Source organism: Gracilinanus agilis, chromosome 2 (genome assembly GCF_016433145.1).
Source record: "Gracilinanus agilis isolate LMUSP501 chromosome 2, AgileGrace, whole genome shotgun sequence".
Classification (NCBI taxonomy): domain Eukaryota; kingdom Metazoa; phylum Chordata; class Mammalia; order Didelphimorphia; family Didelphidae; genus Gracilinanus; species Gracilinanus agilis.
In genome coordinates, this window is record NC_058131.1 from 169,522,451 (window position 1) to 169,549,312 (window position 26,862).

The following is a 26,862-nucleotide window of genomic DNA, read 5'->3' on the forward strand; positions in this document are numbered from 1 at the left end:
TCTCTGACAAGAGGCAGGGCAGAGAGCACTCACTTTGGGGAAGGGTAAGCTTGCTCCACCTCCCCTGAAACTTCAGAGCCTGATTCCTTCACAGACTACCAGGAGAGGCCACACCCTCAGGACAGACCAGCAGTGAGGCCCTACCCCCAGAGCATCAAAGCCTGCACTATCAGAGGCCACACCCTAGGGGCAGGCCAGTAGTGAGGCTCCACCCCAAAAGTAGTAGAGCCTGACTCCTGCACTATCAGAGAAACCTCCGGGGCAGGACAGTAGTGAGGTACCACCTCCAGGGCAAGACAACAGTGGGGATCCAACCTCTCCATAAGCCAGCAATGAGAATGCATCCCCACAGAAGGCCCTCTACCTTGTACAGCTATCAGTAAGGTCACACCTCCAAAGAATGCGAGCAGCCAGGTCCAGACCCCATCACAGTGAGGTCCCCCATTGTACAAACCATCCATCAGCTGAGGCCCATCTACTGGATAAGTCAGCAGTGGAGACCCACAACTCTGCAAGCAAACAGTGAGGCTCTGCCATTATACAGGCAAGCAACGAGGATCCCCAACATACAAGAAAACAGTGAGGTCTCCCATTGTGCAAAACATCAGCTGAAGCCCACCTGAATCAGCCAGCAGTGAGGATCCCAACTGATGCAAGCCCAGGAGTGAGGCCCCACAATTGTGTAAATTGTAAGGGTCTCCTACTGTATAAGCAGTGAGGTCCTCTATCAGTTTAAACCAGAAGCTAGACCCCAAGATTCCCACAAACTAGAAGCCTGAGACCCAGAAGAGGCTTCAGAAAGTGACTTCTCCAACCCAGGAACACTTCCCAACTTTAATATACAGTGAAAAGTTACATAATAGACTGAAAAAATGAGCCCCCCCCAAAAAAAAAAACTCCTACAAAAAAGCCAACTATACAAAGGAAAAATGGTGATAGGGAGGATCATGGTACAAACCCAGAAGATTAACATATCAAAAAGACTACAAATGAAACCTCAAAGAAAAATGTGAAATGGAGTCAGAACCAAAGAGAATGGGAAAAGAAATGAGAGTAATGCAAGAAATTCATGAAATAGTGTCAGTAGGTTAGTAAAGGGAGCACAAAATATGGGAGAACGTATAAAAAATTCCCCAAAGAAAACAACTTCTTAAAAAGTACAACTGGTTAAACAGAAAAGGAAGTACAGAATCTCACTGAAGAAAAGTAATCTCTTAAAAATTAAAATTGGGCAAATGCAAGCAAAGTCATGAAACATCAAGAAACAATCAAATAAAATCAAAATATAAAAAAATTAGAAGAAAATGTGAAATTTCTCATTGGAAAAAATAACTTATCTGGAAAATAGATTGAAAAGAGGTAATTTAAGAATTATTGGATTAGGGGAAAGCTAGGTGGCTTAGGGGATGGCTTAGTGGATAGAGATCAATTATCTAGAGACAGGAGGTCCTGGGTTCGAATCTAGCTTCAGACACCTCTTAACTGTGGTACCCTGAGCAAATCACTTAACCCTCACTACCTATAAGGATTTTTTAAAAAAGAATTATTGGACTAGAGTGAAAGTCATAACCAAAAAAAACAAAAAAAACAAAACAAAAAAAAAAAAAAACACCTGGACTTTGTATTTGAAGAAATTATCATGCCCTGATATCCTAGGATAAGAGGATAAAACAGGAATTTAAATAATCCATCAATCACCTCCAGGAAAAGAATCCCAAATAAAAAATGTCAGACTTCCTAAGTTGTGGGAAGCCACTAAGAGAATAGATAAAAATCTGAGACTCCTCTTTTGACCCCTTTTGTGATCCTTGTGATTTCTTGTTGAAAAGTATTGTGGCCTTATTGAAAAGCTTTAAGTTCCTATCAAACCTGAATTTAAAGGGTTAACACAGCAAGGATGCTGCTGCCTGGAATAGCCAGGGCCAAAATCTTAGCAAGGGTTAATTCGACCCTGAGAAAAATATTCCCAACTTGGTTTCCTGATAAGAAGCCAGTCAAAATTCAGCCTTGGCCTATTCTGAAGCCAATGTTTTGTGTTTTGATGTGATATAATTTGTAACTTCTGCGCATCTGCAGTTTCAGGGGTTCTTTTGTGTGAAATGAGTCTTGAAATATATATAATAAACTCCATGCTCCTGGAAACAGAGCTGGAAACATAAGGTAAAAAATATCTCCCTTGTCCAGTCCATATTTCCTTATCAACTAAACTGTCCTTATCAGATTATCGGAGATGATAAAGAGATCTCAACACTAAGTCAAAATTCCAGACTTCCCAAGTCAAAATTAAAATAAAGCAGCAGCCAGAAAGAACAATTCAAATATCACGGAGCCACAATTGGTGTAACACAAGACTTAGCTGCTTCTCCCATATAGGATCTGAGGGTCTGCAATATGTTATTCCAGGGGTGTAGGATTATAACCAAGAATTATATACCCAGCAAAAATGAGTATAATTCTTCATGGGGAAAATATGTATTTTTAATGAAATTGAGAACTTTCAAATATTCCATATGAAAAGACCAAAGTTACATACAAAATTTTACATTCAAACAGAAGATTCAAGAGAAACATAAGAAGGTAAACGGGAAAGAGAAATCATAAGGTATTAATTAATAATAAGGTTGAACTGTATATATCCTTACATGGGAAAATAATACTTGTAAGGCTTGGAAACTTTATTAATATTAGGTCAAATAGAAGGAATAGACATAGAGAGCAAATATGGGTGAGAATTAACTAAAATGGGATATCATCCAAAAAAACAAAATTAAGAGATAAGAAAGAGTACTGCACTGGGGGATAAAGAAGGGGGGACACATTGAATGGGGTAAATTATCTCCAATAAAAGAGCTATTATAATGGAGGGAAGGTGAGAGGGGTGGCACTCAATTCTTGAACTTTACTCTCCTCAGATTTGAATAAAAGAAGGAATAACATACAGAGTTAGATACAGAAATCTACTTTACTCTATAGAGGATTAAAAAGGGACAGGGATAAGAGAAGAGGGAGGGGAGAGCTGATGGAAGAAAATAAATGTTTGAGGACATGTTACTCAGAAGTAAATCACTTATTAGAAGAAACAGAGTAAAAGGAAAGAGAAATGCAAGAATAAACAGGGTAAATGTAAGATGGAGGGAAATACACAGTTAATTATCATAGTAGTCAATGTGAATGGCATTAGCTCACCCATAAAATAGAAGTGAATAGCAGAATGGATCAAAAACCAGAATCCTACAATATGCTGCCTCAGAGAGACACACACAGAAGGACTAGAACAGAATCTATTATGCTTCAACTAAAGTAAAAAAAATTAAAAAAAAACACAGGAGTCGCATCATGATCTCAGACAAAGCTAAAACCAAAATAGATCAAATTAAAAGATAAAGAAGGAAACTATATCTTGATAAAAGGTACTATAGACAATGAAGTAACATTAATACTAACCATATATGCACCAAATGTTATAGCAACCAGATTTTTAAAGAAGTTAAATGGCTTACAAAAGGAAATAGTAAAACTATACTAGTGGAAGACTTTCCTCCACTTTACCTTTTCAGAATTATATAAATGTAACCAAAAGATAAACAAGAAAGAAATTAAAGATGTAAATAAAATTTTATATTATAGACTTCTGAAGAAAACTGAATATCAAGCATTCTTTGTAATGGGGATAAGCTAGACGCTTTCCCAATAAGATCAGGGATGAAGCAAGGATGCTCATTACTACAAAAATTATTCAATATACTAGAAATGCTAGTTATTAGCCATAAAAGAAGAAAAGGAAATTGAAGAAATTAGAATAGGCAATGACAAAACTAAACCATCACTTTTTACAGATATGATGGTACTACTCTTGAAGAATCATAGACAATCAACTAAAAAACTAGTTGAAATAATTTACAACTTTAGCAAAGTTGTAGGATATTAAATACCCACATTAAGTCATTAGCATTTCTAGGTATCACCAAAAAAAGCCCAGTAGAAGAGATAGAAAGAGAAATTCCAGTTAGAATAACTGTAGTAAATACTAAACACCCAGGTAGTCTATCTGCCAAGACCAACCCAGAAACTTTATGAACATAATTACAAAATACTTTTCACACAAATAAAATTAGATCTAAACAACTGGAAATATATTGGGAAAATATGCTCAAGGGCAGGCCAAGCTATTATAATTAAAATGATAATTCTACCTAAATTAATTTACTTACTCAGTATCATACCAAACTCCCAAAAATTTATTCCATAGTGCTAGGAAAATAATGACAAAATTAATCTGAAAGGACAAAAGGTAAATATCAAAGGTATCAATAAAAAATGTGAAGGAAGATAGCTTAGTTATAACAGATCTCAAAACTATATCATAAAGCAATAATAAAAAAAATCTGGTGCTGGCTAAGAAATAGTGGTGGATCAGTAGAACATATTAGGTACACAATACAGAGTAGTAAATTACCACAGTAATCTAGTGTTTGAGATACCCCAAAATTTAAGGCTTAGGGACAAGAACTCTCTGACAAAAACTGCTGGTAAAATTAGAAAACAATTTGGCAGAAACTTAGGTATAGACCAATATCCCACAGTATATAATGTTATAAGGAAGAAAGAAATAGGTAAGAGAGATTTTGCACAGAGATCAGGGTGATGGATCTGTCCACATGCCCTGGAACCAGAGGCTATGTTCTAAGAATGAGAGGGCATTATATAAGAAAGGACACAGAGAGCAGCCAAGGGACTTTTAGACTTCCTTTTGAGATATAAGCCTAAAGCTGACAATTTCCTCCCTCTTAGAGTCTCTACAAGCTGAGAAGGGGGTATGGTTCCTCTCCCCTTAAAGCCAAAGCTTCAGATCCTGTAATCCTGTTCAGATTTATCCTTCATCCCTGTAATCCATTCAAGTTCCTGTGTCCAGAGGGAGTGTTCCAAACTGCTGTGAAGATCTCTGCAGGCCACCCAGGAACTGTCTGTAAGATAGGCCTGAAGCCATCTTGGGCCTAGCCCAAAGAGGTTTGATCCCTGAAATAAAGGGATCAGCCTAACTGCTCTGAGAGACTATCAATCTAACCAAAACGATATCTGGGAGGATTAGTAGTTCAGGTAGTTAGTTAGCCAGGATTTTTATAGACAGACAGTGTAGTGACAGGTAGCCTGGAGATCAAAAGACACTCTTTTGCAGGAGTCTTAGAAAAGTGGTTGGGTTAGCTAGAAATGCTTTAGATTAAGGCATCCTAATCCTCCTTTCCAAGTGACTTTGGGTTTAAAAATAAAATCTTTAACTGTTTTGTAACCTGCCTAAGAGTTTGAGAAACGCACTGAGTTTGTGGTGGCCTGTCCTCACTATGGGAAACCCTCCATCTTGGTATCTCACATCTACAACAACTAGACAGATCATCTACCTATTTCAGTTACATGGGAGCAGCAGTAGTCACAGAGTTTGAGATTCTGTGGCTTGCATCATTACCCAAAAACAAAAGTGCACAGGGGGCAGAACTCATAGCATTGAAGCAAGCCTGCATTCTTGCAGGGAGCAAAATTTCTAATATCTATACAGACTTGAAATATGATCCCAGTGAAGGGCTGTCTGGGCCTCCACACTGTGGGATACCCTCAATCTTGATATCTAACCTCTACAACAACTACCAGACAGATCGTCTGCCTATTTCAATAAGGTCAAAATGGACACATGATTTAGACATAAAATGTGATACCATAAGCAAATTAGGATCATCAGACCTTTAAGAATTTATAACCAAACGCGAAATAGAGAACATTACAAGATGTAAGATGGATAGTTCTGATTATTAATATTTTGATCATAAGGGAAGAAGTTAACTAGGGGAGGAATTACAGCAAATTTTTCTGATAAATGCCTTATTTCACAGATATATTGAGAATTAAGTCAAATTACAAGAATATAAGTCATTTCCTAATTAATAAATGTTCAGAGTACATAAACAGGCAGTTTTCAGAAGAAATCAAAGTTATCTATAGTCATATGAAAAACTGCTTTAAATCACTACTGATTAGAGAAATGCAAATTAAAACAAATAATTATAGGAAGCTGCTGGATCAGTGACAGAACTAGAATCTTCCCTTTGTTCTAGGATTCCTGCCCTTGTTTTTCCCCTAAATAGCTCAGAATGAGCTAGAAGCTAGAACTGAGAACCCTCTTTATTCCTTAGGTCTAAGCCCTACAGTTGCTGCTTATTTCTGAGCCTCCTCCCTGCTTAGTATAGATGTTAAGATTCCATTATTGTGTCTCACACCAGAATGCTACATCAAACTGGGTAGTAACAAAGCTGGTAGTTCAGATCTGTTCCCTCACCCTTTACATGGTCATAACGTCCCTGTACAGGTCTTGCTCCAGTGCACAGCCTCCATATTCTTTCAGTTCCCGAGTGCTGAAATTCTCTACAAGGCATACTCCAAGCTAGAACCTTACTCTAATGGAGAGAGATTGATCTGTCACCCTTTGCTAACTTAGACTTGAAAAATGACTTACTTTTTCTTGAATTTCCCCACCAGGATTAAGTCTGATGCATTTTTAAGAATATATTTGGAGGATGGGGCAAGGCGGGGGGGGGGGGGGGCGGTGAGAGGCAGAATCTTGCCATGCTTATTCCTGTTACATTATTATCTTGGCTCTACCTTTGATGTATTTTTAACAAAATTCTGTGTGTGTATCTTTATGTATTTGGGTGTATATATGCCTGCCTGTGTGAGAGAATGACAGAAACAAAGAGAGAGAGAAAGAAAGAGAGGGAAGACAGAGACAGAGAGAAAGAGAGAGATGAGAGAGAGAGAGAGAGAGAGAGAGAGAGAGAGAGAGAGAGAGAGACAGAGAGACAGACAGAGAGAGACAGACAGAGAGAGAGAAAGAGTAAAAGAGGGGGAGAGGGAGGGAGAGAGAGACAGAGACCACACCTATCTTTTCCAAGTTAAGATGAGAGTTTCATCTGATTTCCCTTCCTCCAAGTTTGTATATTCTTCTTCTCATGCATTCTAATTACAAGGAACAGCAAGTTCTATACTCTTTCTTTCTTCCTTCTATAGGATTATATTCCTTTAACTATCCCTTTTCTTTCTCCTTTTAAAATCTTCAGAACAGAAACATTCTACAAGTCCACTGTTTTTCTTTTTTAGGTCCCTATGAAGCGATTATGGTTCTAAAGGGACAAGTGTTTACTCTCTGTAAGAATGTCAGTATTTCGTCATCTCATAAGCTCCTTCCAAAATATAATTGTCTTTTTAGATTTCTCTTAAGTCTTAGGTTTGCATTTTAAAGTTAGTATTTGGTTTAATTTTTCTTTTTCCTCAAAAATTTTGCTCACTGTAGGATTTATACTCAACTTTGTAGGGAAAAATCATTGTTGTAAACCTTTTTGGTTTTCCTTTTATAGTATTATTTTCCAAGATCTCCTCTCATTTTTGGTAGAAATTACTAGATTTTGTGTGGTCTTGACTGTAGTTCCTTGGCACTCTTTGGTTGCTTACAAGATTTTTTCCTTGGTATGGAAATTCTAGATTTTCACTATGATATTCCTGGGATTTTTCCTTTTGGGACTTCCTTTGAGATATGATGAGCAGCTTCTCTATTCACCTTGTCCTCTGATTTTAGTAGATGTGGATAATTTTCATTTATAGTTTCTTGAAATACAGTATCTGGAGTTTGTTTTGTTTTTAATCATAATTTTTTCAGAGAATCTATTTCTTAAATTATCTCTTCTTCACCTTTTTTCAAGACAGTTATTATAACAGATAACTTTCCTTTTTAATCTTTTGATTTTGTTCTAATATATTTCACTGATTTTTTTTGTCTATTCCAGGACACCTGGATTCCTATGCTGACTTTGACTTCCCAGAATATATCTATACAAAGAATGCTAGTAACTTTTAAGCTGCCTTAATAAAAAAAGAGTTATAATTAATAAGGATTCAACATTCTGTGTATAATTCTCCTTTTCTATTCTACTAAAATATTCTTGGTGGTTTTTTTGAGTGTTTGTTAAAGTAAAAAATGTATAATAAAGTATCTGAAAACAAGATAAATATTTGACTTAAAATATCAGATGATGTTTTCTTCAATGGGAATAGACTTGCCTTAGTGAATAATATTATTCTTCAAAAACTTGAGGAAGTAATATGCAATTGTCATTCTGGAACTGACTGTTATCTGTAAAGAGGTTATTAAAAACAAAAATATAAACCTTATAGTACAATGATCATACCATTTTAGTACCAAAGACAAAGAAGATAGCCCTGATTTGTTGGGAGCAGAATTCAAAGGCATTAGAGATTGTCAGGATTCAATGGCCCAAAATTCTACCCAGGAAGCTGGTCTAAGAAAAATCTAACAACTCTCAAGAATTCAATTATGAAGATGCAAATCTAAATTAAATAAAGTGGGAAAAGAGGAAATGTATATAGAGACTGATTAAGTTGCACAGTAAATTCACAATAAAACTCTGATTTTAAAAAACAATGTACAATAGGCAGTTATAGATGGTGATGGGGAAGCTGGAAACAGTTTACTGGTTAGTTGGGGAGGAGTGGGTAATCATTGCTTCAGGTTTCAAAATATAAAATTTCTGGCATTGGTGAGGCATTCAAGAAGAATGAATCCATAAAAAATGGAGGTCTGGAGAGAAGATATATATTTTGTTCATTCTCTTCATGCAAGGAATAACCAAAAAAACTGGAAATAAAGTAGATGCCCAATGATTAGAGAATGGCTGAACAAATTATAGTTTATGAATGTAATGCTGTTGAGTTAAAAGACATGAGGAATTCTGAGAAACACAGGAAGATTAGTATAAACTGATGCAGTAGTTTCTAAGTAGAGACTTGAATGATTACTTTTATTGAAGGACTTCAAGGAAACTAGAGGACCACTTGTCAGATATATTATTGTGGCAATTCTTTTTTAAGTACAAGTTGCACTTAATGGCCACTGATATTCTTTCCAACTCTCAACTAGAATAGTTTACACCAGTGATTGGCAAACTTTTTAACGAGGGGGCCAAAGGAAAGGAAATGCTCATCTGTCAGTCTGTTTCTAAGGCAACTCTTTTGAAGTTTCATTGTATTGTATCCTACTCATTGTATTCATCAGATTAGGAATAATGTCTCACAGCTGGATAGAACATTTCAGCAGCCCCTCTCCCCCTTCCCTCTCCCCCCCCCATTTGGCCCGTGTACCCTAGTTTGCCTATTACTGGCTTACGCAATGACTCCATTTAATGTAACTGAAAACAACATTAAAAGACAGCTGAACTCTAACTGCAGCTCCTAGACTTATTAATCCCACAGAACAGATGATGAAGCATATTTCTCTCCTCTCAAATTAAGAGTAATAATAGAAGAATCAAAACAATAATATATTAAAGAGATAACCTAGGCGATCTTCCTGGGAATTCTGGGAAGATGGTGGCTTAATGGAGCAAAACTTCAGACCTCCATACCCTTCCACACCAAGATAAAAAAAAATGCTGGGGATCCTCTTACTGGATAGCTCAAGATTTATGCCAAGAAAAAGGCCTGAATTCGTGAACTGTTGGGTTTGAGAGTAAGGAAGATCACAGGACTCCTCCCCCAAATGCTGTGCTGAGTCTTCAGAAATCTCTGGGCAGGCAAATGCACAGGTCTGGAGAGAGGGCCTTGCTGGCACAGCTGAACCGAGTTCAAGGCACTGAACACAGATGGCAGGGAGGCAGCTAGAGGAGAGGGCATCCTAGACACAGCAAAAACACTTTATCTTGGCCCCCCCTTCTCTCCAGGTTTTAGCCTCAAGGCACATCAAGCTCCACAGATCAACCCCACCCAGGCTTAATCCCGTCAATAGGACAGATAAGAAGTCTTCAGAGGGCAGGGTAACTCCAACACCCCTCCCCCATAGACTGCAGAGAAAATAGCTACAAACCTCTGTTGCCAGCTGGGGAAGATCTTACATCAAAGCTCCTTAAAACCATCTGCTTAACCTAATCAACTAGCAGAGCAGAGAAAATGCTCAGTCAGGACAAAATAGCCCAAAATCAAAGTTTCAGCAAAGAACCAGAGAAGCAAGATTACAGCCAATTACAGGAAGGAAAGAAGGAAAAAAATATGAGTAATAACAAAAAAAGAAAAAGGAAATCACAATTGACAGCTTCTTTCCAGGAAGTGAACAAAGAGCAAATGAAATAGAAGATCAAGGAACTCCAGGAAAAATCACAGAAACTCCAGCAAATTAGACACAGGCTTTGGAAGAACTCAAAATACAATTTGAAAAACAATTAAGAGAGGCTGAGAGGGGCAGCTGGGTAGAGCTCAGTGGAGTGAGAGTCAGGCCTAGAGACGGGAGGTCCTAGGTTCAAACCCGGCCTCAGCCACTTCCCAGCTGTGTGACCCTGAGCAGGTCACTTGACCCCCATTGCCCACCCTTACCAATCTTCCACCTATGAGATAATACACCGAAGTACAAGGGTTTAAAAAAAAAGAGAGAGAGGCTGAAGACAATTGGGAAAAGAAAATGTATGAACTAAGATAAGAAAATAGTGTCTTGAAAGCCAAAATCAACCAGCTTGAAAACAAGGGAAAGAAGGTAAAAGATGACATACAAAGAAAATCAGACCAAAAGCAAAAATCCAGGGATGAAATTCAGTCTTTAAAAATTAGAATTCAACAACTAGAAGCAAATAACTTCACAAGGCAGCAAGAATCTATAAAACAAAATCAAAAGAATGAAAAATTTGAGGAAAATATGAAACACCTCACTGACATAACCTCAGATTTGGAAAACAGATCACAGAGACAATTTAAGAATTATTGGTCTACCAGAACATCATGACAAAAGAAAAAGCCTGGACATCATCCTACAGGAAATTATGCAAGAAAACTGCCCTTACATTCTCAAACAAAAGGGAAAAGTAGAGATTGAAAGAATCCACAGATCAGCTCCTACATTTAATCCACAACTGACAACTCCCAGGAATATTATAGCCGAATTCAAAAACTACCAGACCAAGGAAAAAATATTACAAGCTGCTAAGAAGAAGTCATTCAGATACCAGGGAACCGCAGTTAGGATAACACAGGATCTGGCTGCATCTACACTGAAGGACCAGAAGGTATAGAATATAATATTCTGGAAAGCAAGGGAACTGGGTCTACAACCAAGAACCAACTATCCAGCAAAACTGACTATATTCTTACAAGGGAAAGTATGGTCATTTAATAAAATTGAAGACTTTCAAGTATTCATAAAGAAAAGACTCAACAAACAGAAAATTTAATGTTCAACACAAAGCTCAAGAGAATCGCCAAAAGGTAGTTAAGAGAGGGAAGAAAAAATACAAAAATAAAACTTTTTTTAAGGGACCCAATAAGTTAAAATGATTTGTATCCCTATAAGAAAAGATGATATTGGTAACTCTTAAAAAAAATGTTAATATCATCAGGGTAGCTAGAAGTAGAATACTTAGATGGAATAATAAACTGTATAGGAAGAATTGTTAAGATACATATATATGTATATATAAAATATAAGATTATATATATATATAAAACTAGAGGTAAAAAAAGAGCATGATATTAAGAGAAATAGAACAAGAGACAAAATGGAGTAAATTTATATTCCATAAAGAAGTGCTTGGGGGGAATCAGGGGAGAAGACCAATACACTGGAAGGGTAAAGAGGTCAGAGACAGGAAATGCTTAATTCTTAAGCGCATTGTAATTAACTCAAAGAGGGAAAAACAATCAGATCCATTAGGGCAAAGAATTGATTCATGCCCTATAGAGAAGTAGAAGGGTAACACATGGACTGGTGGGGAGGGAAGTAATATTGGGGAGGGAGAGTGTGGGGGGTAGCTCAAAAAAAGATCCTAAAGGAAAATAAGGGGGAATAAGAAGGGAGAGGGGAGAAAGGGAAGTAAAATGAGTTAGAGGATTAGGAGGATTGATTAAAAACAAAACACTGGTATAGAAGGAAACAGTGAAAGAAGAAAGGGCAGGACAATAAGAGGGAATCAAAATGTTGGGGAATACACAGTTGATACTTATAACTCTGAATGTGAATGGGATGAACTTGCCCATAAAATGGAAGCAACAGAAGATCAAGAATATCAAGGGAAATAATGAAAAAAAAAATATGAAGGAAGGTTGTCTAGCAGTACCAGACCTTAAACTGTACTATAAAGTGGTAATCATCAAAACAATATGGTACAGGCTAAGAGACAGAAGGGAGGGTTCAGTGGAACATACTTGGGAAAAGTGACCTCAGCAAGATATTCTATGATAAACCCAAAAACCCCAGCTTTTGGGACAAAAATCCACTAGTTGACAAAAACTGCTGGGAAAATTGGAAAACAGTATGGGAGAGATAAGGATTAGATCAACATCTCACACCTTACACCAAGATAAATTCAGAATGGGTGAATGCCATGAATATAAAGAAGGAAACTATAAGTAAATTAGACAAACACAGAATAGTATACTTGTCAGATCTCTGGGAAAGGAAAGATTTTAAAATCAAGCAAGAGTTAGAAAAAATTACAAAATATAAAATAAATAATTTTGATTACATTAAATTAAAAAGGTTTTGTACAAACAAAATCAATGGAACCAAAATTAGAATAGAATCAACAAAATGGGAAAAATATTTATAACAAAAAACTCTGACAAAGGTCTAATTACTCAAATATAGAAGGAGCTAAATCAATTGTACAAGAAATCAAGCCATTCCCCAATTGATAAATGGGTAAGGTACATGAATAGGCAATTTTCAGATAAAGAAATCAAAGCTATCAATAAGCACATGTAAAAGTGTTCTAAATCTCTTATAATTAGAGAAATGCAAATCAAAACACCTCACATATTGCAGATTGGCCAGCATGACAGCAAAGGAAAGTAGAGAACGTTGAAGGGGATGTGGCAAAATTGAGACATTAATGCATTGCTGGTAGAGTTGTGACTTGATCCAACCATCCTGGATGGCAGTTTTGAACTATGCCCAAAGAGCACTAAAGGACTGTCTGCCCTTTGATCCAGCCATACCACTGCTGGGTTTATACCCCAAAGAGATCATAAGGAAAGAGACATGTACAAAAATATTTATAGCCGCACTCTTTGTAGTGGCAAAAAACTGGAAAACAAGAGGATATGCCCTTCAACTGGGGAATGGCTGAACAAATTGTGGTATCTGCTAGTGATGGAATTCTATTGTGCTCAAAGGAATAATAAACTGGAGGAATTCCACGTGAACTAGAATAACCTCCAGGAATTGATGTAGAGTGAAAGGAGCAGAACTAGAACAAAATTGTACACAGAGACTGATACACTGTGGTAAATACCAAATGTAATGGCCTTCTCTACAAGCAGCGATGCAATGATCCATGACAATTCTGAGGGACTTATGAAAAGGAATACTATTCACATTCAGAGGAGGAAGTGTGAGAGTAGAAACACAGAAGAAAAACAACTGCTTGAACACATGGGTTGATGCTGCTATGATTTGGGATGTAGAGTTTAAATGACTACCTCAGTACAACTATCAATAAATATGGAAATAGGTCTTGATCAGTGACACATGTAAAACCCAGTGTCGGTTACAAGGGGGGGTGGGGATGGAAGGTGGGGGTGGGTGGAGAGGAGAGAGAACATGAATCATGTAATCATGGAAAATTTTTCTAAAAAATAAAAAATAAAGAGATAACCTAAAGGATAGTATGATCACTATAATCAAATATAGGAGAAAAATTCAGAAAGATAAGGCCTGAGAAACAAATCACTGGATCTGCCTTGATATGAGAAGTATAAAAATATGAATGAATTAATTAAAGAACCTTTAAGTTCTTACTCAGTATTATATTAAATATGAAAATCACTTTGCATCACCTGAGTATGTAACAGTTAGCATGGATGAGTACAATAGTATGTGTTGGGAAAAGTCACTCTGATATTTAAACTTGTAATTAATTCACAAAAAAGTAATGATATAAACAACAAAGATGACTGAGAACTGCCTACATGTATACATTTCAATATAATCATATCTTGATCTTTTGAAATAAATGTAAGCTTACTAACTGTTTCTATTTTAATGTCTAAAACCTACTCCATTATTTATAACAGTGGTTCCCAAACTTTTTTGGCCTACCGCCCCCTTTCCAGAAAAAATATTACTTAGCCCCCTGGAAATTAATTTTTTTTATTTTAATAGCAATTAATAGGAAAGATAAATGCACCTGTGGCCATCACTAGTCCCCCTGGATTGCTGCAGCACCCACCAGGGGACAGTTGCGCCCACTTTGGAAATCACTGGTTTATAACTATGAAACTTAATAATATTAGCACTCCCATAGTAAACATGGACATGAACATTGATCATGATAAATAAGTAAATACAAAACTGATTTATAGTTAAAACAAAAATCCATTAGGTTTACTAAGCATTTTCAATTATTTCAAATTTTTAAAAATAGTTATTCTCATTTACATGTTGTTCCACTGAATCTTCAGATGCATTTGACCAAATCTTCTGTGGAATTGTGATGTGAAGTGATTTTTGTTGAAAACCTGCAGAAAGCAAAAAAGTTTTAATACCTTAAAAACCTTAAACTTATACTGTCATCCTTTATTTGAATGTCTCAATTCTAAGCCTAGTCATTTAATTATTACATGACTTCTTTATTCTTATGATATTTTTCTCTGACTTCTCTATTGAGTGTAGAAGGGTAAAATAGGGCTGGCAGTGAGGTTACTAGTCCTGTGACCTTGGAAAAATTCTCTCATTTCCAGATTTCTCATCTGTAAACTAGAGATGATATCATTAGCACTACCTACTTCAAATGGTTCTTGTAAGTAAAACCCTTTGTAAGTATGTTATTTCCATCCTTGTGGGGAGAAAGTAAACTAGGATTTTCTAGTTTCTAACATTGCCCACATTCTTTCTACTATCTCAGTCAGTTAATGAATAAACATTTATTATCATAAGCATCTACTTCCTATGTGCCAGGCACTATATTAAGCATAGGGGATAAAAGAAGGCCAAAAGACAGAACCCACTCTCAGGAAGCTCACAGTCTATCAAGTATTAGTCTGATGCAAAATTCAAACTCATCTTCAGTGATTTCAAGTCCAGTACTTTATCTACTACGCCACGGATAACAAAAGAAATACTGAATAAACAGCAATAACTTCACCAAGGGAGTAAGAGGGCATGGAACAAGAGCATTCTTAGACTTAATCCTAATACCTGGTTCAGTTTCACCAAATGATAACAAATGTTGACAATTCATATTCTCAATGGGCTGAACAAATAGTCAATCTTTCTGTCTCCAACTATCTACATCTATTTTCCCCTCTTCCAATGAAGGTCTTTTATATTTATTAAATCAGGGCATCTAGGTGGTGCTATAGTGCCCAGAGCCCTGGGTCTGGAGTCAGGAAAACTAATCTTCCTGAGCTCAAATCTGACCTCAAACACTAGCTGTGCAACCCAGGGCATGTCACTTAACTTTTTGCTCAAAAGGCTGGTAATATTCATCAAGACAGGCAGTCCAGGAGGAAAGAATACATTTGAAGCCAGAGAAAAAAGTAAAATAAGAATTGAATAGCTTCATGCCTTTTAAACTGGTCCATATACCTTAATCAGCAGTCCTATTCCCATTTGCCCCAATAAAACTTTTTTAAAAATATTCTTTAGTTGTTCTTAGCTTTCTCTTTTTAGTGTCAGCTCATTATAAGCTTTGGCATTTTTGACATTCCTGCCAAACATGGTTATAATGTATGTATGCATATACATATATATGTGTGTGTATATATGCACATGCATGTATATATGCACGTACATATATGTGTGTGTACATAAACATTTTTTTTCTTGCAATCTGCTCTTCAAGAGGTAATTCTCTAAGACTCTTTCAGGGGAGGTGCTGTGATTGCATTAATAAAAGAAATTCCTTATTAGGAGCTCCCTACACCAAAGAAATCACATATTCGATTTTTTTAAAAGTTGCAATTGTACCACCCAGTGGAATTGCTTGTCGGTTCTGAGGGAGGGAGGAAAGGAGGGAGCGAGGGAGGGAGGAAGAAAGGAAGGAAGGAAAGAAGGAAGGAAGGAAGGAAGGAAGGAAGGAAGGAAGGAAGGAAGGAAGGAAGGAAGGAAGGAAGGAAGGAAGGAAGGAAGGAAGGAAGGAAGGAAGGAAGTTGCCCTTGTTTCCATCTCCTGCACAATCCCTTTTCTCAATCTAAGAGAAAGAAAAATGAAATGGAATGGGCCGACACTTAATATTTTGCCCCACATTCTCTGCATCTTTCAGTCAATAGTTTGATAGTAAAGATACCATCTATTATAGAATACTATTTGCAAAAAAAAGTCTCTCTTGCCCTACTAATACTATAAGGATGCCCTTAATGTATGTGTAGATTTGCACAGAGAGAAAAGAAACATATAGGTCATAATATCGATGTTCACTTAAGAGGCTTGTAGGATGAAGGTTGCCTGGCCAGTCACAGTGCTTGACTATAGAAGAGGTCATGCTAGACTGAAAGATAGGGTGAACAGCCTGTCATGAGTTGCTAAGTGAGTTTAAGCCAAGGCAGTGAGGATTGATCCAGATGACGCTATGCAGCCAAGTTACCATGTCTATGCACTGCTCCTCTTCTTTAAAAGTTGGCTTTTGAAATAGGAAAGTGAATGCTCTGAATTTGTCAATGAAGCAACAGTAGTTTTTTCTTCTTCCTACATGCTAACTTTCTGAGCTCAGAGTTCTCCTACTAAAATGGAATTTAGAAGTATCTTTAGTATTTTGCCAGATAGGTAAAAATGATCTCTGAGTCCCTTTGCAGCTCTAATTCTTTGCCTAGTCTTCTAAGAAAATATCTCCGCTTTGAAAAGAGCAATTCTCTCTTGTTATTTATATTACTTGCCTTGACTCTGAATCCATAAGGGGAAAAGGTCTACCAATAAAACAAGAGGTGGAAAGAGGACTGGATCATCTTAAAGATCCTTTAATAATCCCAGCCTTCCCTCAGAAATAAAAGCTTATTTTTAAATGCCAATATCCTAAAAGTTACTGTATAGCTGTAATTCGTGCAACACTAAAATTTCTGAAGAAAGGTTAAATATGAGGATTAAGAAAAAGCCATTAGATTTGGCAATTAAAAGGTCACTGGTAACTTTGAAGAGTGTAGTAGTAATTGAAATGATGAGGTCAGATGCCAGATTGCAAAAGGATGCAATGGTGAGGAAAGATAGAGAAGTAGACATATACAGTGAATACAGTTTTCTAAAGAGCTTTATCCAAGAAGAGGAGTAGAAATATAAAACATGATCTAAATTGAAGATTTTGTTTAAGGAGGAGGGAAATATAGACAAATTTGAGGATCAGCAAAAAGAGGAACAACTTGGTAGAGATAGGAAAAGATGAGATTCTGAAGTGGAGTTGTTCTTGGTAAGGAAAGGGGCTATCTTTTCATAAAATATAGAAGCAAAGGATGATATTACAGGGGAAAATGTGTGATTGGAAATGAGAAGAGGGGGGAAAAGGGAGTTCTCAGTTAATGGCCTCAATTTTTAAATGAAGGATGAGTTAAACTCCTCAGCTGAAGTAGGGAGACTTGAGCAGAGATCAAAAAGTATGGAATAAATGCTATGGTGAAAAAGACAACAAACTGATTAGGGAATTGTAGAAAAATTCCCTTACCACAGTGATGGCCCAACTGAGATTATGTAGCATAAATCTGTAGGCAAACTGTATCAGAACAGTATATTTGGATTTCAACAGAGCATCTGACAAAGTTTCTCATGATTTTGATACAAAATGCAGGTTAGAGGATGCATAAGGCAGATTGTGAACTGACTGAATGAATACAGTAGAATGCTCTGTAGCATATATATATTTGCCCCTGTGCCACTCAACATTTTTATCAATGACTTGAATGAAAGCATAGCAGGCATGTTTATTAAATTTTTAAAGATGGGAAGTTGAAACCTATAGCTAGCATGTTGTTCAACATATTTAGGATTCATACAGATTTCAATAAGCCAAATTATTAAGTAAATCTAAAAAAGATATTTAATAAGGATAAATTGATAAAGATAGATGAGAGATAATTAGAGACAGATAAGGAACTTTTATTAATCACTTACTAGAAACAGATAAGGAACTTTTATTAATCACTTACTATGTGCCAGGTGATGTGCTAAACACTGGTGAAACAAATATAAGCCAGCAAAACAATCACTCAAGAATCTTACAACATAAAGGGGAGGGGAATAACAAAATAAAAGCTAAAATTAGGGAGAGGGTACCCTTGGGCTATTGATGAGTAAGAGAAAAAGGCTTAGAAGAAGTATGGAGAATTGTATCATAATTGAAGTGAAACATGGCTGAAGCCCTTCCTAAAATAGTGCACCAGGTAGGCAGTTCACTAACCAAGAAAGAAGTTTGGGGAGACAGTTTCTCCACAATAGGAAGGCAGCCTGCTAGTAAAGAGAAGTCAAAGTGGAAGGTGAATGACTGGTGCAGAAGAGGAGACAGATAAATTCTATACTTGGGCTCAAAATAACCATACAAGCACACGTTGCAGAAAGCATGACTAGACAATAATTTCAGTAAAAATTATCTATAAATTTCAGTGGAGTGCAAGTTCATTATGAATCATGCATGTCACATTGCAGAAAAAACTGCTAGTGTGACCATAGGCTGGGTACCTTTCTAGGATGAATTAATAAAGAATCCCAAGAGAGAAAGAATAAGTAGGTAGCATGTGCCAGACAAATCAAATCACTACTACATCTTGACTACCACCTTCTTTCAAACTGTACTGGAGACAACCCAGGACACTGTATCCAAGAGCCCTGGGAAATAGCAATGCCACTTCAAAACACCAATCCTGTTTCTTGGCTCTCATAGCGGTCATTGAAGGGAATAATCCCTCTGGGGAAGGAATATACTTTTCACTCCACTACCAATGCTATCTGCCATAAATGGATAGATAAACAAGCCCAAGAGCCTCAGGAAATAAGTATCTACCATTCTACTTGACCTACTTCCAGCTCAGTCCCAGCCATCATCCAGGAAGAAAGTAACAAGTGATTTTTCAGTCCCAACTTTTAGCACATCTTTCAGCAACCATAGCTACTGAAGACACAGAAAAGAAAGAAAACTCCTGTCTCTAAAGTCCTTGGTACTATTAAATGGGTCAACATCAGAAATAATGTTTTTTTCATGGAAATTGTATTTTTAAAAGTGCATTACTATCTACTTGGAGATGGAGCATCTTCCTGAATCCAAATCTGGTCTCAGATATTCATTCTCTAGGTGGCCCTGGACAAATAACTTTCTTTGTCTCCGTTTCCTCATCTGTAAATAGCTGGAGAAGGAAATGGCAAACCACTCCAGTATCTTTGCTAAGAAAACCCCAAACAGGGTCACAAAGAGTCAGACATAGTGTCCAGAATGAGGGAGGGACAAATCCCCACTGTAGTCTATTGGTCAGACTACTCCTAAAGTATTGTGGTCATATCTGGACAGTACATTATTATAGAGACTTTGATAAGATGCAGAACATCCACAGGGCAGTAACCAAAGCAATTAAAGCCCTTCTATCATGCCATTGAAGAAAACAGATGTTTAGCCTTGAAAAGAGAAGATGAGAATAGAGGCAGAAGAATTCAAACTATTATCAAGCATTTGAAAAGATTGTCTTTTGGAAAAAGAATTGCACATTCTCTCCATTTCAGAAAGAAAAGCTAGGAACAAAGGGTAGCAATTGCAAAGGTAGAATTCAGCTTCATATGTATAAAAATTTTCCTAAAAAAAGGACAGCAATAGAAAGTAGAATAGCATTTCTCATAAGATACACACACATACACACACTCACCACTACAGTTCTGTTTTGTTTTTTAAACCCTTACCTACTATTTTAGAATCAATATTGGTTCCAAGGCAGAAGAACTGGTAAGGGATCAACAATTGGGAGAGTTAAGTGACTTGTCCAGGGTCACATAACTAGGAAACAACTGAGGTGATATCTGATGTCCTGGCCTGGTTCCCCATTGCCCAAAACACCTAGCTCCCCCACTCCCCCCCACATACATTACAATGTGTACCAGTTAGACTAACTGACCTCTGAGATCCCTTCCTAAGAACTTCCCTATGAACTCTGATTCTGGTCCCTGGGTGGTTGTCTGCCTCCTAGTTCTGACCCTTACGCCTTTACCCCTGGAGTCTCAGTTTCCTCTTTGAATAATAGGATTTGGATGATTCCTACTGAATATGGATAATTTGTATTTTGTATAATTGGGTTATTTTGTATAATGGATTAGAAAGTTTCTGAGGTTCCTGCCTGCTCTAGACATTTAAATACTGAGATTATGTAACATGGACTGGCTCAGTGGAAGATGGCACTCAAATATGGGCTGATATTTTCTACATATGCGACCCTCAGGAACACTTGTTTGCTTCAGTTTCCTCAACTGTAAAATGGGGATAACAATGGCACCTTCCTCCTATAGGGCTGTTGTGAGATTCAACTAAGATATTTGTAAAACGTTCCCTTCGTCTTCACGTCCCCAAAACTGCTAGCTCAAAAAAGTTGGCTCAGCCCCCATCTCTTCCACCAGCCCCCAAAAGGAATCTGGGAAAAGTTTAGGATGTCGTGGGAGCACTTACTTTGTGCGGAATACAAAATACCCTTCAGCAGTATCAGCAGAAGCAACATGGTGCAGCCGTGGGGGAACCAGGCGGGACGGACAAACGAGCCGTTAAGCCCTTCTTAAAGTCTCATCTCGGGCACGCTTGCGCACAGTCTTCCACAAAGAGGCCGTGCGCAGTCTGGCACGAGATGGGGACCAGCACACTAGCCCTAAGGCGCCGGCCCATTTCGGGACCTGCCCATTTCGGGACCGGAACTCGACGCCCTGAGGGGCTGAGCACTGGGAGGGTGGGGGGAAGGGCTGCGTGGGAGCCCCCAGAGCGCCTGCGCACTGTAGATGGCTTATGGGAGTATGCCAGCGGGAACCTGCAGTTGGTAAGGAGGGTAAGCAGCATCTGGGCTAACGTGGCCAGAAGGTTCCCCGGCGATCTTAGAAGCCTGACCCAAAGTCAGTTTCTTGGCCAGCCTTTTATCCTTTTCCAGGTAGCTACAAGCTGGTGGAACACGTGCTGCTCTGGCGCTGCCATTGAGGAAGGAGCCTGGAGGCAATTTTTTGTTCTCCTTCAGGCAGAACCAGCTGGTCTGGCCTCCAAAATCCCTTCCAGCTCCCCTAGAATGTTAGGTGACAACAATTTTTAGTATCTCAAGTCAGGGTCATTAAGAGATCCAAGAAGTTTGAGGTGTTTTGTTTTGTTTTGTTTTAATTGAATAACTGTATTTCAATATTATGGCCCATCCATCCCTTTAGCTTTCTTTTTTTGTATAATCTTTCCCTGTTTGACTATAAGCTCCTTGGGGACTTATTATAGAGATTGACTTGAAATCTGACATGGCCAGGCCTCCTTCCTTCATATATTTTTTTCATTCATTTACTTAATATTCTTGGACTTTTCTTCTTTTGGATGAATTTTGTAATTTTTTCTCATCCTATGAAATAATTTTGGTGTAATTTGATTGGTATGGCACTGAATAGATAAGTTAATTTAGGTGGGAGTTGTCATTTTTATAATATTGGTTCTGCCTATCCAAGAGCAACTAATATTTTTTTTGTAGGTCTGACTTTATTTGTGTGAAGAGTATTTTGTAATTGTTTTCATATAGTTGCTGGGTTTGTTTTGGTAGGTATACCCCAGGTATTTTATACTGTCTAGAGTTATTTTTAATGGAATTTCCTTTTCTGTTTCTTACTGTTGGACTTTGTTGGAGGTAAATAAAAATGCTGTTGATTCATGCCAGTTTATTTTGTTTCTTGTGACTTGCTAATGTTGCTAATTATTTCTAATAATTTTTTTGGTTAATTCTATAGGAAGGGAACTCCTATCCCCATTATGTCTCTTTGTTTTGATGTAATCAATCAGCATTTGCCATTGAGATGTGCAGGGATAGACAGGCACTCAGAGAAAGGAAGTTGAAACCAATGAGACAGGAAACTGATCCCACAAGCACTGTCCCTCTGGGTGGTGCCAGACAAATTAAGGAACTATGATTGGTTCCTGAGATGTGATCTGGGAGAGCTAGTGGGTAGAGAAAACTGCTTATAAAGGCAAGACCAGGGCTCTAGTGAGGGACTCTTCATGGTTTTCTGACTGGAGTTTGGAACCTGAAGGAGCCTCTTTTGGTAGTGAGCTTCATTCTATCAGAAAGGCAAATAGGGTATTAAGCAAAGCTTCTCTCTACCTCTTTCCTACATTTCCCTCTCTTTACTATTACTACTTTGATGAAATAAAGCTACTAGAAGGCTCATAATTTAATTTTAACTATCATAATTCATTAGGTATACCATGCTATTGTCTGCAAAGAGTAACATTTCTTCATTGCCTATTCTAATTCCTTCATTCTCTTTTTCTCTTCTTATTGTTATAGAAACCATTTCTTGTACAATCAAATAATAATAGTGATAATGGGCATTTTTGCTTTTTTCCTTGATCTTATTGGGAAGGGTTTTAGTTCACCTCCATTTACAGATAATGCTTGCTGTTGCTTTTAGATATATGACATTTATCATATTATGGAAGGTATCATGTTTTCTGATGTTTTCAAATGTTTTTTATAAGGAATGGTATTTTATCTTGTTAAATGCTTTTTCTGCATCTGTTGAGATAATTACATGGTTTTTGTTGGTTTTGTTATTGATATTATCAATTATGCTTATAATTTTCCCAATTTAGAACCATCTCTATATTCCTGGGAAAAAACTACCTGGTCATAGTGTACAGTCCTTGTGTTATATGAATTTGTAATCTCCTTGCTAGTAGTTTTAAGATTTTTGCATAAGTATTCATTAGGGATATTGGTCTGTAACCTTCTTTTTCTCTATTTGTTCTTCTTGATCTAAGTATGAACACTGTATTTGTGTCATTAAAAAAATTTGGTAGAGTTCCTTCCTCAATATTTTTCCAAATAGCTTATAGAGTATTGGAATTAATAGTTCTTTAAGTGTTTGATAGAATTCGCTTGTGAATCTATATGGCCTTAGGAATTTTTTCTTAGGGAATTCATGATGGCTTGTTCAATTTCTTTTTCTGAAATGGGATTGTTTAAGAATTATATTCCTTTTGTGTTAATCTGGATAATTTATATTTCTTTAAATACTCCTGTATTTCACTTAGATTATCAGATTTATTGGCATATAACTGGACAAAATAACTCCTAACAATTGCCTTAATTTCTTCTTCATTGGTTTTAATTCCACCCTTTTTATTTATAATACTGTTAATTTGGTTTTCTTCTTTCCTTTTTTGGTCAAATTAACCAATGGTTTTTCTATTTTATCTTATTTTTTCTTAAAGCCAGCTCCTTGTTTTCTTTGTTAGTACAATGGTTTTCTTACATTCATTTTTATTAGTCTCTTTTTGATTTTTAGGATTTCTAACTTGTTTTCAATTTGGGTATTTTAATTTGTTCTTTATCTAGTTTTATTTTTAGTTGCATACCGAATTTATTGATCTGCTCTTTCTGTTTTACTGATGTAAACATTTAGAGACATAAATTTTCCGGAAGTACTGCTTTAGCTACATCTCAAAAATTCTGATATCTTGTCTCCTTTTTATCATTCTCTTTAATGAAATTGTTGGTTATTTCTATTGACCCATTCATTCTTTAAGATAAGGTTATTTAGTTTCCAACTAATTTTTAGTAATTTCCTCATCCTTTGTTCAGTGTAAATTGTATAGCATTATGGTCTGAAAAGGATGCATATAATATTTCTGCTTTTATGCATTTGGTTGTAAGGCTTTCATGCCATTTTAATATGATCAATTTTGGGGAAGAAAAAAAGTATATTCTTTTCTTTTCTTATTCAGTTTTCTCCAGAAGCCTACCAAGTCTAACTTTTCTAAAATTCTATTCACCTCCTTAATTTCTTTCTTTTTTCATTTTTTTATTTGACTTATCTAATTCTGAGAGGACAAGGTGATTATTCCCTATTTCTTTTTGTAATTCTTATAATTTTTCCTTTAGGAATTTGGATATGTCATTTGGTGCATATATATTTAATATTTATATTACTTCACTATTGATGGTTCTTTTTATCTATAATTTCCTTCTTTATAACTTTTAATTAGGTCAGTCTTCACTTTTGTTTTCTCCAAGATCATAATTGTCATCCTTGCTTTTTTAACTTATTTATTTATTTATCTTATTTTTCCCCTGTTTATCTTTTTGTTTTCTTTTTTTAGCTTTTCCTAGTTCACAAATGTTTTTACTTCTGTTTACCTGCCTCCCCAACATCCCCCTCCTACAACTGCCTATATACAATGAAAGCATTGGTTGGTATCTATGCCTCTGATATATCACCCCATGCAGAAGGCCAGCCTCCTTGTTCTTTCGTGAATAAAAGTTTCCACTACTATCTGGTAGAGCTTTGATATAAAATTACCCTCTTTCATGGTGCCTACAAGGCCTTCATTGATAGATATCCTAGTAAAGGTCTTTAAGACAGCCCAATATGACACTGGCTTCTTTGGCCAAGGCAAATATATGAACTGTCAGGAAACACTGAGTGATCTAACTTACCACTATCAAAACAAATGGGGGGCTCCCAGCAGCAGCACCAATCAGTAACTAAAGATCTAACACAGTCTTGGGAAATTCTTCCCCACCTACTATCTTGATCACCCCTCTGCCCTCTAACCAGAAGAGTAAAAGAGCTAAACATTTTCAAGAGTTGAACATTTTTCATGATAACTACAGCACAACAAAGAACATCTTCAAGCTGAGTTTGGGAACATGCAGGAGTAAAAAACTCCCACAGGTCCAGGAAATCTCGGTGGTGGGACAGCATCCGCAGGTTAAGAAGAATGAGAGACAGTCTGAATTTCAGCCAGGAAGACATCATGAGATGAGAGAGACTGCTCTGATCTGCCTTAAATAAGGTTAATTTTCATACATTTTTTTATACATTTTGAGATCACACATAATGTTGGCATGGAAAAATTCATTTTCAACATACATCTTTTCTTGGAGACAATGTATTAAGTCATACTTTTCATTCTCTAGTAACTTTCAGTATTTTTCAAGGTGTGCTTGACATATCTCTTGGGTTACAATGGTGGGAAAGTACAGGCCTTTTCATCGGAGACAGTTTCTCCATTCACCATTCATTGTTCTTTTATGTTAACGTACTGTACCAAATCAGGGATCAGGGAGGGGGGAAAGTTGGAGACTGTTCTGGCCTGTTTTTGCAAGCACCTGTGTATGGGAGATCCAAGTTAGGGTTTTTAAATCTTTAATATTAACTCACTATTTGCTGGTTTGTTGTGAAATGACTTCTAGGGGAATTTCTGTATTACTGCATGTAAAGATGGGAATTTCCTAGGAGTCTGAAGGGGACCTGTGAGGGTTCTAGGAACAGCCTTTACTGTTCTTCTGATTTTCCCTGGGGCTGAGTAGGAATATTGATCACAATAATTCCAATAATAAGGAGTGTTAGTAAGAGAAGAGTCACACGGAGGTATCTGAGTGAGGGGTTTCCATCCTTCCTGAGGCTGTCATGTACTTCTTTGAGGTCCCTGCTGTGACCATGTCAGACAGGGTGGGTTTTGATGGCCCCCGGCAGGAACAGCCATTACTAACTAACCTGGCTCCAGTAGGAAGGCCAGTCACAGGACCTTGGAAATTCCCCAGGTACAAGACACATCGAGGAGGAAATTGGTGGAAGAAAGTTCTGGCTTCCTTTAGTACTTCAGGTAATTTCATATAACTCTGGGATTTCCTTTGAGGGGAAGCAGAGGAGTGAGCTTCTCCACACTGGTAGCAAGGAAACTGCTCCAATATGGCAGCTAGAACAGGGGCTGTTACCTGAGTTGAGGCTAGATCTTGAGGCCTCTGGATACCTTTTCTTCTTTGTATTTCATTCCTTGATTATAGGTGACTGAAAAGAGATAATAATGGATGTATCAAGGTTCCGGGTTAAGATGGCGGCAGAGTAAGAAGCAGCTCTAAACCTCTCCTGACCGAAACACACAAAACTCCTCAAGGGGACATAAAAACAAGTCCAGACGAACGGAGGAACCCCACAACAGGGCACAGCGTGGAAGGTACGTGGAATCGAGACATTTCCAAGCTAAAAAGGGCTCTCACTCAAGCGCGAGCTGAGCAACCGCTCCACCCCCACCCCCTCCACACTCACCTATAGCTCTGAACCCAGCTAAAAAGAAATAGAGCAAGTTTGGGGCACCCATTGAGTCATCAGCAGCTCCGGGACCTGTTCCTGAGAGCAGCAAGACTTAGGACCCCATTAAGTCAAGAACGCACGCGAAATCTGAGCGCGCGCACGCGGGAGCGGACGCTGGGAGCGGAGCGCCGGCTGAGCAGAGGCGTGGGTGCCGGCTGAGCAGAGGCTTGGGTGCCGGCTGAGCAGAGGCGTGGGTGCCGGCTGAGCAGAGGCGTGGGTGGAGGCAAATACAACCAGGAACTAAAGCCTAAGTGGGGAACCAGTGCAGACGGGTATACGACTGTGGAAGTAGCTCCCTGAGACTTGTAAAGAAACCTCCTGCAGAGGTTCAAGCAAGGGAATCCACCAGGGGGCTTGACCTTGGAAAAAACTAGAACTCAGTCCTCAGGAGCCAATAGATCTCAGACAGACACTGAGAGCGAGGATAAACCTGAGAAGCTGCTGGGCTAATGATGGCTAACCAGCTACAGGAAATTCAGAAGAGAAAGAATAATAACAAAAAAAAGAAGTCTTTAACACTCGACAGCTTCTACACAGAGAAAATCCAG

The 26,862-nt window shown here is 37.5% G+C and overlaps 1 protein-coding gene across 1 annotated transcript in view; it reads right to left on the reverse strand.

Annotated features, from left to right (window-relative positions):
- LOC123233424 (disintegrin and metalloproteinase domain-containing protein 18-like) overlaps positions 1-20,706 on the reverse strand; it is a 160,329-nt gene extending 139,623 nt beyond the window's left edge. Inside the window, exons 1-2 of the mRNA XM_044659537.1 lie at positions 20,658-20,706; positions 14,474-14,553 (exon numbers count right to left, since the gene is read on the reverse strand). Of these exons, the coding sequence (XP_044515472.1) occupies positions 14,474-14,553; positions 20,658-20,706 (129 nt within the window). The remainder of the gene's footprint in view (positions 1-14,473; positions 14,554-20,657) is intronic.
- Positions 20,707-26,862: the final 6,156 nt, after the last annotated feature.